Source organism: Crocuta crocuta, unplaced genomic scaffold (assembly GCF_008692635.1).
Source record: "Crocuta crocuta isolate KB4526 unplaced genomic scaffold, BGI_CrCroc_1.0 scaffold233, whole genome shotgun sequence".
Classification (NCBI taxonomy): domain Eukaryota; kingdom Metazoa; phylum Chordata; class Mammalia; order Carnivora; family Hyaenidae; genus Crocuta; species Crocuta crocuta.
In genome coordinates, this window is record NW_027529526.1 from 2,268,715 (window position 1) to 2,281,605 (window position 12,891).

Genomic DNA, 12,891 nt, shown 5'->3' on the forward strand with positions numbered 1-12,891 from the left:
TAAGTAGAAGCGATGGAAGAGAAATCATTTCTCTTGTCCTCTCAGTTACAGTAATCAATAGCTCAGGAAATAACTAGAAAAGGGGCAGATCTTTTGACAGCTGAGCCATTTATGATTTATTAATTTTGAGGAAGGCACAATGGGAATCCTCAGGAATTGGAGCCCAAGGTTCATTGTTCTTTGGGGGAGACAAAAATCTTATGAGGATTAGCGACACCTTGCCTCTTTTCTTCCATTATACTTTCTGTACCCATAGCCTTTCCCATTTATTTATTGGAATCTTATTGATTTAACCATTACATAAGTATGAACCTTCTCTCTATGCATATATAATTCTTCTTCTTCCTTGTCACATGATTCATGTTCACAATGGCATAGCCTGGATCTGGTTATTTCTCGCTCCCACCCTTAACCCCTAATGTGTGCCCAATAACTAATCTAGTGATTGTTGCATAGAAGGCACACAGTGAATAGTTAATAAATGAATATATGAACACCATGTTATCATAGGGAATTTTGAAAACTTAGAATAACAGGAACAAGACCCACTACCTAGAAATGTGGAGACTGTCTGATGTGCAATTTCCTAGGTTGTATGCCACAGTGGGAAAACGTCCTTGAACATTTGAAAAATGGAATTGTATTCTACTGCACTCTTTTTCTTTGAAGACATTATCTGTGCTTCTCCAGGTCATCAAACGCTCTTCCACAATGAATATATGGCAGACCAGAAACCATACTAGGTCTGTCTGAATCCAAGGCTTGGCTCTTGACTTCTATGCCATGCTGCCTCCAAGTCCAGCTGGTTGGGATTTAGGATCTGTGATGGGAACTCAGTGTCACAATCTGTACTGGAAAGGTATTCTGGTGTTTTGTAATGGAACATTCTGTTAAAGATAAGCATGGAATAATGGAATGGGGCAAAGTCCAGATTTCTACTACCAGAAGCTGAGATTGCTATGTCCGATGGCATTCTCCCAAACCAAATCATCCAACCTAGAATTACCATAAACCACCTCTCATATTTTTAAGGGGTGTACATTTTCCCAGAAAACATTTGCTAAGTTATGGAGGCAAGGAGCTAGAGTAGAAAGAGCACAGGCCAACACATTATGTGGTTCTGGTCTTTGAGTGACCCATTGATATTCTCTACAGCTCCTCCATCAGAAAGAGGTTTGGAGGTGGATTGTTTCGTAATGAGCAAAAGAGAGTCGCTCCTAGGAGATGTGGTGTGTATGTGTTTAAAAGAATAAATTGGCTATGATTCCATAAAGGATAAATTCATAGATAAACAAAGCACCCCTGGGCCTAGAGAGAAAACTTGGATCCTCTTTTCAGTAATTAGAGATCTCAAAAAGTAGAAAGACCTGGCCAATGAGGTCTATTGTCTCCAAGTTTGAAATCTGTGTGTCAGCTTGAAAAACTAATTTATTATACATTTTTTATATTAAACATGTATTGGGAGTATCCCTTATCTATCCTTACTAACCACTCTTTCCCCTACCCTTCTTCTTTGTCCCTCCATTCTTTCTAGAACATGTGTCAATAGTAGACTTCAGCACCTTTGGGAGGAGGTCAGAGAAGCATCCCCATTGTTTCTCTTTACAGTCCATTTGGGCTTTGGGGGGTAGTTTTACTGGCTCCAAAACATCAGCTTTCCACTGTACAGTATCCCACACTCAGCCCAAAGCAATAAATACCCCCAGCCTGTTGTCACTAACCCATGTGCTAAACCACTGTTTACTTTCCCCCTCTTCTTATGTTCCTGCTTTCACTTGACATAAACTAATTTTTATGGGTCAGTCTCAACCCTGTCTATATTCTGTCTGCCTGTTCACTACTACCTTCTAATGAGCCCTGAGTGAGAAGGCTCTGTGGTGAGTATTCCCCTTTATCTTTGTTTATTTCCTTCCCCTGTTACAAAAACCTGAAACTCACCTTTCCCATGTTGGTTCCATTTCACTGTCATCCTTTCCCATGGGGGTAGACTTGCTGCAATTCCTGAACAATAAAATGGGAAAGAGGGGTCTACATCCTCTACCCCCACCCGCCATCTCCATATTCTTTACCCCTTTTAGAGTAAGCAGTTAGGTTTTAACAGGATGCCTGGAAACCAGCCAAAGGAAAGTCATGGCCCACTAGCTGGGGGGTGGGGTGGGGGAGTTAGAGACCTGTTCCGCCAGGGCTCCAAATACAAAACCAGAGAAGTTGGACCAAATCAGACAGGCCCAAGACAAAGATGGCCAGAGACTCTCATCAAGTGAGGGAGAAAAGATGCAAAATCCTGCTACCCCCCAAAATCCCCTCCCCAAGAAATAAATATTCCATCCCCTAGTTAACAACTGTCAATAAAAATCCCAGGTGCAGAGCTTTCCCTTGAGCTTGCCTGTTCTCACATCTTGAGAGTGTAGTCTCGCTTTAATAAACTATCCTTATACCACTCAACTGTTGTGTCTAGTCTCTCTTGAATTCTTCCTTGTGACAGGACTAAGAGCCTCCGGCCACATCCCGGGATGGGCTGAGCAGAAGCCTCAGGGCCCCAGGGGTCTCCCCAAGTTCACCTGGCAACAGCCCCCAATGTTCTTTGGAATGCCTGCTCCTAAGTCCCCATCAAATTCTTTACTGCCCACTTTCCACCCTTACCAATATAATTGATTTTCAAACACAGGCATTCCTAAAGTCCACTCCAAACTTGCTAAATCAGAACTTTCAAGATTCTGGTCCCCAGGAATTGGCATTCATAAAATGTCCACCAGATGCTCTTGATATAGACAATCTAGTTAGTACAATTTGGGAACAAACATCTCTCAATTACATTTGTTGATAGATCTCTCCACTCTTCTCCCACCTTTGTGGAATATTTTCATGCATCACTCACAACCTTCCTTCTGGTATATTCACTGCCAACTCTCTTAGTGACATTAATAAGATTGTGGAACCATGCAACATCCTGAACTCTAAGTTCTTGTTCTTCTTAAAACCCCAAGATGCAAATATCTGAGCAAAGAATGTTCCAGATGAAAGGAATAGCTAATCCAAACCTTTGAGGTGAGATGTGCTTAACAGTTTGAAGAACAGGGAGGAGGCTAGTGTGGCTGAAGCAGAATGAGTGAGAGGAGAAAAGTAGGAAATGAAGTGTGGGTAAGACAGAGTAGACTCTTATAAGCTATTGGAAGGGATTTTGGCTTCACAATGAGTAAAACAGATCCTCTGGAGGGTTTGAACAGAGAGTGACATGGTTTGTCTGGTGTTTAAACAGACTGGTTGCTCTATTGAGAAGAGACTAATTGGGGGCAAGTGTGGAAACATGGAAACCAGTTAGGGGTTCATTACAATAATGTAAATGATGGTGCATAATAACAGGATGGAAGTGGTAGAGGGGGTGAAAAGTATTTGTTTTCTGGATATATTATTTGACAATAAGTTCAACCACTCCAAGTAGGTGGGGATTTTACTGCTTATAATCAATGTCCATGTTCCTCTCTAAATGACACATCATGGTTCGAAAGTTTTTCCAAGTTTGGAGTTCTCCAAACTCCACCATCACACTACCCTTCCATGCAGATTGCTTCTCCTTCATTTACTCATTGATTCATTCAACAAATAAAAATTACTGAGAACCTCTTATAGGTGGGATGCTCTGCTGCATGTAAGAGATTTAGCAGATTGTCTGTCAGTAAACCAGACAGGGTTCCTATCCTTGGGTTTTGTGCACTGTGGGGCCAAACTCCGAAATGCAAACAGGTAGAAACTGATGAATTCTGGGAGAGGTGAAGGATGGGTGGTTCTTCAGCTCTCTGTCCTTCATCTCAGAATACATCTTCCTCATCCTCTCTCCTTTCTTTTACCAGAGAAAGATCTGCTCCTGCTACATTCTAGGTAACTCCATTCTCAGTGGTCCTGGGGGCCCTCAGACCTTGGAGAATGTTTATGTCCTCATTCACTTTCTCTTTGTTAATTCTCTCCCTATACCCTATAATCCTCCCTCATCTCTAAATAAATCCTCCTTTGACTTTTGCATGTGTTAATTTATTAAAAAGATTTTTTAAATGTTTATTCATTTTTGAGAGAGAGAAAGAGAGCACAAGTAGAGGGGAGAAGCAGAGAGAGAGGGGGACACAGAATCTGAAACAGGCTCCAGGCTCTGAGGTGTTAGAGCCAGACGTGGCCTTGAACTCACAAACAGCAAGATCATGGCCTGAGCTTAAGTCGGTTGCTTAACCAACTGAGCCACCCAGGTGGCCCCTGCATGTGTTAGTTCATTTGATAATTTAACAAGTGTTTATTGGGCGATGAGATCCAATTTCCCACTACTTCAAGTCTGCACTTTGGCGAGTGAATGTGGTCAAGGAGAAATAGAGCCGCAGTGATTAGTTTCATTTTAAATTCATGATCCTTATCCTCCAGCTTCCTTGCAATCCTACTACAGTTCCCAAGCTTACTCGCTTTGCCATTCTCCTGGTGACCTGTTTTCACTTCTGTCCTAGAACTTCTATCATGCCTCCTCCTCCGCCCTCCTCTCAGTTGATAACTTTGCTTCCTATTTCACTGAAAAACAGAAGCAATCTGAAATGAACTTTCATGGGCTCCCACCACCAGGACGTACCTGTATTTATTCCCAGAAAATCTGCTGTCCCTCCTGTTACTAGGTGGTGACATACCACCCTTAGGTTTAAATCTAAAGGTTAAACAGTGACACATGTTGCTAGTTGAGTGACCAAGACATAAACACTGATATCCATCAAAAAACTTAACTGCAGGGGCGCCTGGGTGGCTTAGTCGGTTAAGCGTCCGACTTTCTCTTGGGTCATGATCTCACGGTACGTGGGTTCAAGCCCCGCGTCGGGCTGTGTGCTGACTGCCACCTCAGAGCCTGGAGCCTGTTTCAGAGTCTGTGTCTCCCTCTCTCTCTGACCCTCCCCTGCTCACGCTGTCTCTCTCTCTCTCTCTCTCCCCTAGAAATAAATAAAACATTAAAAAATTAAAAAAAAAACTTAACTGCAAACATAGTCTCATATTATTAGGATGTGGATGATAGAAAGCAAAGGAACACGGACATCCATGTAACCTGTGTGTTTCAATAATTGCATTATCTATAGCTTTAGAACATTGTTCCCAACCATCCGGATATAGAATATCCAGTGCCAAGCAGAAAAGACTATCATCCAGCTCCTTGAATTTGAACATAGACATATCTTAGATGTGTAGTTTTTCATTTATTCTGCCACCCAAATTCCTGTATATTTTATGAAGCAAAAATTATGTGCATTCATGATCTCTAACTTTTTCAATTTTTTAAAAATTTATAGTACATATTTGCCACAGTATGGAAAGGAAACAGAACTTGTATCCAATTTTCTGGAGTATTATTGTGTATTGAAGATAAAACACCCACAAATGGGCCCATTAGTTATTAAATAATTAGGTAAGTGGTGTTTTAATTGTTTTATATTATAGAGATATCCTTTATAGATTGTTGAATAGGTATTTGGTTCTGATAATATTTGTGAAAATTGGCTAAGAAAGGATTCTTATTTTTTCTCTTGTAAAATAANTAAACCCTCAAGGCTGCTCCTGAAGCTCATGACAGGCCTCTTCTGCTTTAATCTATCCAGACCTGGGCCTGACCTTAGCATTACCAATAAGACAGTGCTGTGGACACAGTGCTGATTGCATGCCCTCGAGAACATGGTGGACATTCCTCAAACCTGCCCAACTTTCTGTTAGAAAGTGGCAGCTTCAACCACACAAAGTGACACAGTACAAGAATGCCAAAGATCCTCAGTATGCCCACAGAGAGTGGTGTTATGACCCCAAGCAGAGTAGCTGTAGAGGGCAGAGGAAGCAGATTTTCCTGAACAAGGATAAATCAACCAGGAAGATGGTGCTGAGGTTTGAATGCACTAAGCACCAGTGCAGATAAAAAGTAATTAAAAAAGCAATTGCCACCCAACACGCTGTCAGGAATGGGTCAGAATTAGATAATATGGAATGTCATTTTTGTGTTTATACTTACAAATTGATCGCTACAATATAAACACATGAGGCTAGAGACTCCAGCACATGGAACAGCCGTGCTATGTATGAAAGCTCAGTGAGTACTCGTGAAGCACTAATAAAATGATGATAAAATGAATGACTTCCCATATGGTACTGGAATATATATCTTTGTAAAATAAAGCTTAGCATATCACTCTTCTCGCATATGCTAGATTTCATATTCAAACCAAGAGTTTGAGAATTTGACATTCTGTTTTTCATTTATATTAGCAATAACAACAAGATACAACAATTGACTAAAGATGCGGGGCACTGAGAGTCAAAAAGAATAGTTCTTACTGGCTTGTCCAAAAAAATCCAGCAGAGGGAAGGAATAATAAGAAGCTTCATTTTGTTTCAAGCAAAGAATCAGCCTTTGGTTCATCTTTAGACAGCTTGGAACAATGTCAACTATCTATGCTAAACTACAGTCTCAGGCATTCTCTTTCTAGAATCTTTCCGGTTAGGAGGCACAAGGGATATTATCTTTGGAGAGCTGGAGACTCTGTTTATATATACACAGGTCTCATCTTGCCGGGCAGACTCTGCTGATATTTCTGACTAACAGCGAGAAGAGGGCAGACAATAACCCTGTACCCTATAAAATGCAGTAAACAGTTTTACCCCAACATTCCCCTGACTGGGAGCCTTGTATTTCTCCAGCTGGACTGCCATTTTCCCATACAGTTGCCCTATTACAGATTTCTAAGAACTTGCATTTTAGTTCCTTGCACCGACCACTCTCATTTCCACTCTGATGCAATTCCCAGATTGAGTGAGGAGAGGCAGAATCCCTCCAGGTAGATACTCCTAACCAGGGAACCAGATGAGACCATTAACTTCCTCATGGGGTAACAGGGCTTGTCAGTGCCTTGGTGCCGAAAGCTTAGCATGTGCACACAGACTGGTAAAGGACCTTCCAGGGCACCCAGACACTTGGTGGGGCAAGCCATCAGTTTGGAACTCAAGAGCTTACACANAGTCACAGACTTTTTTAGGCATGGAGACAGCGGCCACGGAGCAGAGGACTCGAAGGCTGACCAGGCTGCCAATGAATGGGGCCGGAGCGGCAAAGACCCCAACCACTTCCGACCTGCTGGCCTGCCTGACAAGTACTGAGCCTCCTCTTTGCTCTGCACTCAGCACAGGGGCTGGGAGGCCCCCGAGGGCAGAGACACCGAGTCATTGAGTTCTCTGTCCACAGATGCTGTTGTAGGGCACCTAACAGGTGTCTAATAAATGCTTAAGAGTTTCTTGAAAAACACGTGTTGTTGTATGACGTAAGGACTGCTCATTTGTTCCCAGGGGTGATGGAGAGACACACAAATGCAGGCCGAGCCTGTGGCCGTGTGTTTGGTGCGGGGGTGACCATGTCAGTGTCACACAGCGCAGATGTCCTGCACTCCCCTTCCTGGATCAGACCAGCTGCCCTGTCCAGGACCTTCTGCTTACCCTGGTTTTCAGGGTTTTAGCTCATCAGTTGTGCCCTATCTCCTTCTGTGTCCTCCGCATCCAGTTCTCTTTGATTTGATCCTCAGTGGTCTTTGCCCTGGGGGCAGGGAACACAGACAGGGGAGGATGGGACTATGGAACCCTTTCCTGGCTACAGCCACCTTGATCTTGTGTTGCTGCTGCTGTTGTTGTTTTTCTATTTCTTTAAGTTTATTTATTTTTGAGAGAGAGAGAGTGTGCGAGCGATCGAGCAGGGGGAGAGACAGGGAGAGAGAGATGAAATCGAAGCAGGCTCTAGGCTCTGAGCTGTTGCCCCAAGCCCTATGCAGAGCTCCCACTCACAAACCGAGAGGTCAGGAGCTGTGCAAAAGTCAGAAGCCTAACTGACGGAGTTACCAAGGTGCCAGTTTCCTTACCATTTTTATAATATGTCCTTCCTAGGTGACATTGTAGACATTTCTACACTGCAGTTCCTTAGTTCTAATTGCCATTGTGAGCTACCATAGCAACTGATCACGGAAGAATCCCTTTTCCAGGATCAAGTCCACCCCACTGGGTTCTGGAAGCTTCATTTTCCTGATTGTCGGTCCTTCCTCCCCAACTACTGCTCCCTGGGGGTTCCGGCTTTCTCCTTAGCCACCCCTTTAATGGAGCCCATTCTGCTCCCTATTTGCCTTTGTTCTCTCATTCTTTAGGCAATCATATCTCTTTTCTCATTCAGAATATGCTTCACAGCAACTCTCAATACACTATTGTGTGGGGAAGAAAACCTTTCTTACCAGCAGTGACACTAGAAACAAGTAGAAATTTCCAAGTTTGCTACATGCCTGAAAGCTGCCAGATTGCACAACCTGGGGATGTAGATGGGCGTGACAAAGGAGCCTGATGTTCTGTATGCTGTGTTCTGGCCAAGAGGGATTTCCCAAATCTCAGTGTTTTGCTTCAAACCTGCTTGCCTACCCATTCCCCAGGAGAGTGTCAGTATATATAATGCCAGCCCCTGTCACAGACAGGAGGCACAAGAAGCTCAACCTCACCAGGAGCCACAGCAGGAAGAGAGCCAAAGGTGAGGCACTAGAACTTTCCAACACTTTGCTTCTGTGCAGATTCTCTTACCCAATGGCATTCTTGCGCTGTGTCCCCGCTCTATGCTTCCTTCCTGAATCTACTATCCTGGCAATTCGAATTCCCCAGATGTGAATACTTTCTGGGACCCGGATTCAGTGGTGTACTTCCTCTGCAGAGTTCATGGATGGGTAGAGCAGGTATACTGCAAACATGTGTGCGTTGTCTCACTATCCTCATTTTACAGATGGGTACACGGTCACAAAATCCCCAAAGGCCTCTCTGGAAACTTTCTGGACAGTGGGTTTTGGGTCTCATAGTGGACGACTGAAATGGAATGTGGTTTATATTAGAGTGCAGTGCAACCTTTCATACTGGGATTCCTACAGGGCAAATTAGACAGAGAACTGGACCCTATGGAATTCTCCATGTATCTATGTGCCACCTGCCTACATATACGTACATGCATTGCCTACTTCTACCTACACATTTTTACACACATATGTATAGACACGGGTAGATATGTACACATGCACGTGTATAGACGTGTGTGTGTGTAGATAGATATAGGTAATATTGAGTGTGGTTCAGTTCTGGAATACAGGTGTGGGTCTGCATGACTCCCCCCAAAACCAAACCAAACCCAAACTGTGTCCTCCTCGCATGTCTCCTTGTCTCTGCAGCAGGATGAAGCTTTTCGTGGGCGTCCTATTGTGCTCCCTGGTCCTGGGCGTCAGCGGCCAGAGATGGTTCACATTCCTCAAGGAGGCTGGGCAAGGTAAGGACCAAAGGATGGGGGTCCGGAGAAGGCNGACCTCCCCCTAACCACCGGCTGGGTGCCAAATATACTCCAGGCATTCAGAAATTTTCAGGACCAAGTTGTCATCATGATGCCCACAGGGATAATTTCTCCCCTTGACCTGGTTGGGAGGCCTCTGGGTCAGCAGCCTCCCTCTGACTTGCCTTTGTTCTCAGGCTGCAGTCAATGGGTTCCCTGTGTCTGTCCAGGTACAGGTCATCGCGGGACAAAGCATCCTTTACTTAAAGACCATCCCACTCTTGTTGGCACACATCACTCACAGCCAAACAAAAGTAGCCAACAGGACTTAGAATGGAATCAAATAGAATAAATCTTGCACCAAGTGTGCCTCTCAGAACATACACCCAGGGAAGTGAAAGGTAAAGGAATATTCATCCCAGCCAATATCATCTCCAAGGATTTTGTCAAAGGCTGAAAGGAAGAATCAGTGGGAGGAAAATGTCTTATTTCTCTATTTTGCCAAGATATGACCACCTTCATCTCATCATTTTCTTTCCTTTCCAGGGGCTAAAGACATGTGGAGAGCCTACTCTGACATGAGAGAAGCCAATTACAAAGATTCAGACAAATACTTCCACGCCCGGGGGAACTATGATGCCGCACAGAGGGGACCTGGGGGCGCTTGGGCGGCAAAAGTGATCAGGTAACGGGGCTCCAGGGGATGCAGGGGTGGGTGAGCTGAGCGTGGCTGCCTTGGACAGCCAGGAGGGCCAAGCCCTGGAGAAGTCTCCTGTAGAGACTGTGGCTCCTTGTCCTCTTGCCCACCCTCCCCTCTGTGCCCAGTGTGGGGTGTGAGTGGCTGATGGAGCCAGAGCAAGGCCAGTGGGAATGGGTGGGCACCACCCTCCCCCTCTGAGTGCTGTTCACCCAGCAAAGGGACCAGCCCCAGCTGAGGTGATCTGTTTATGGAGGTGGATTGTCAGTGTTTTATTCCCTCTTTCCTTGGCTCCTGTCAGCCATCCCTTGGGGAGAACAGAGATGGGGAAGGGGACAATTGCCTATCAGCCCCTAATTAATTTCCTACCTGCCTTCCTCCATTCCAGCGATGCCAGAGAGAATACTCAGAGAGTCACAGACTTTTTTAGGCATGGAGACAGCGGCCACGGAGCAGAGGACTCGAAGGCTGACCAGGCTGCCAATGAATGGGGCCGGAGCGGCAAAGACCCCAACCACTTCCGACCTGCTGGCCTGCCTGACAAGTATTGAGCCTCCTCTTTGGCTGCACTCAGCACAGGGACTGGGAGGCCCCTGAGTGCAGGAATAGTTGCTGATTTAGAATTACTGAATTCTCTATTCCCTCTTATATGATACTTTATTAAAGCACGTAAAAGCATTAATAAATTCTTGTGAAATCCATTTTGTCATTACAGTAAAAGTATATGTCTATCATGGGGACCATACAATATAGACTATATATGGACCATACAGGTCAGGCCCTGGATAGAGAGATCTAAACCCTTGTTCTCAACAGGATAGTGCTACCACCACCCCCTCCTCATCCTAGCTCTCAGGTATATCTGGGGATTCTTTTGCTTGACATGTGATTGGAAGGCATTTGGTGGCTGGGCCAGAGGTATAGGCAGCTTAGGATGTATAGAACAGTGCTGCAAACTGAGAGTCATCCTGAATCTTGCTTGACTTTTGTAGTGTTCTATCAGACGTGTGTAGACAGAATCACATTTACTGTGAAGCTGATGAAGCTTCAGTTTCAAGAGTTCTTCACTTATACAGAACCATTCCAAGACCCTCGGAGGGGCCCTTGGAAGGGATTCATATGGTCACTTATCTTTGTAAAACCTGCAGAAGTAAAATCTTTTAGCTAGAGCGGTTAATGCATCTGTGCTCCTGGCAGGATTCCACCATCACTTTTCTGCTTGTGTTGAGTGGCACTGTGATGGGCTCAGGCATTTTGGGGATCTGACTGATAAGTTGAATTGGGAATAGAATTGGTTTGCATTTAGTGAGACAGATTTATGTGGTTTTTTAAAAAAATGTTTATTGATTTATTTGGAGAAAGGAAGGGAGTGCATGTGCTTGCATGAGCGAGGGAGGGGCAGAGAGCACGGGAGAGAGAGAATCCCAAGCAGGCTTGGTGTTGTCAAAGCAATGTGGGGCTAGATCTCTCTAACCATGACATCATGACATGAGCCAAAATCAAGAGTGAGACACTTAACCAATTAGACCACCCAGGCATCCCTATTTATGCAGTTTTCAGTTGCTTCCAAGTATAATTAAAGGCAGAATTATCTTTTTATTTGTCATTATAGAAAATTATCTTACAAGGTCATTGTCATATAAAGAGAAGATCAAAGATAACTCAGAAAACATTATAATAAAAATGTAGGGGTACCTGGATCGCTCAGTTGATTAAGTGAATGGCTCTTGATCTTGGCTCAGGTCATGATCTTGTGGCTTGTGAGTTCAAGCCCCACATCAGGCTCTGTGCTGATGGTGTGGAGCCTTCATGGGATTCTGTCTTTCCTTCTCCGTATGCGTCCCCTGCTTGCACGCTCTTTTTCTCTCTCTCTCTCAAAATAAATAAATAAACTAAAAATTTTAAAGAAAAATGTTGTAAGCATGCAAAGCACAGAGGATTTTTAGAGCATGATGCAATAAAAGTGGATATACGTTATTATAAATTTGCCCATACCCATACAATGTACAATACCATGAGTTAACTCTAATGTAAACTCTGGGTGATAATGATGTGCCAATGTATATTCATCAATTGTATCAAATATTCCACTCTGGTGGGGAATGCTGATAATGAGGAAGCTATTCATGGGATCAGGTTATATTGGAAATTTCTGTACCTTCTGCTCAATATTGCTGTACACCTAGAACTTCCCTAAAAATAAATCTATTAAAAGAAATAAAAAGGATTGTAGAAGTGTGTTGTGCTGTTTATTAATAAAAAATATTTGGATATTTTTCTGAATTTTGTGATGTTTTATTTATTTTTTTAAATTATTTTTTAAACATTTATTCATGGTTGAGAGACAGAGTGTGAGTGGGGGAGAGGAAGAGAGAGATGGAGACACAGAATCTGAAGCAGGCTCCACGGTCTTTGCTGACAGCACAGAGCCCGGCAGAGGGCTCATACTCATGGAGCTTGAACTCATAGACTGTGAGGTCAGGACTTCAGCTGAAGTTGATGCTTAACTGACTGAGCCACCCAGGCGCTCCTTTTTTGTGATGTTTTAAATGTTATTTGGCATTTAAAATTGATCAGTTTTTTCCAATGCTAAATAAATATTAAATAGTAACTAATTTAATATTTGTAATTTTGTGTTGTTTTTTATAAGGGGGCTCCCCAAATTGCATACTTTGGGCCCTACAAAATCTGGGTCTGCCCTTAAACACACCGTGAAAAAAACGTTTGTAATTATTTGAGCCTAGGATCCAAGTGTTTTTACATGTTAACATAGAGTATTTTTTGTCCAGTTTTAATATACCTTAGAATTTTCTGGAAATGCAATTGCTATGTAAATTGGAACTTTGTTTTGGTAGAAATT

General features: G+C 43.5%; 1 protein-coding gene across 2 annotated transcripts in view; it reads left to right on the top strand.

The window, feature by feature from the left end:
- LOC144229143 (serum amyloid A protein) overlaps nucleotides 1-12,266 on the top strand; it is a 218,577-nt gene extending 206,311 nt beyond the window's left edge. The window contains exons 1-4 of one of the 2 annotated variants that reach the window (XM_077761112.1): nucleotides 8,422-8,557; nucleotides 9,240-9,334; nucleotides 9,881-10,019; nucleotides 10,420-12,266. In XM_077761112.1, coding sequence (XP_077617238.1) covers nucleotides 9,244-9,334; nucleotides 9,881-10,019; nucleotides 10,420-10,582 — 393 coding nt within the window. In that variant the 5' untranslated portion in view covers nucleotides 8,422-8,557; nucleotides 9,240-9,243 and the 3' untranslated portion in view covers nucleotides 10,583-12,266. Of the gene's footprint in view, nucleotides 1-8,421; nucleotides 8,558-9,237; nucleotides 9,335-9,880; nucleotides 10,020-10,419 lie in introns of those variants that run through there. The other variant, XM_077761113.1, reaches the window with a different exon arrangement.
- The last annotated feature ends 625 nt before the right edge of the window (nucleotides 12,267-12,891 follow it).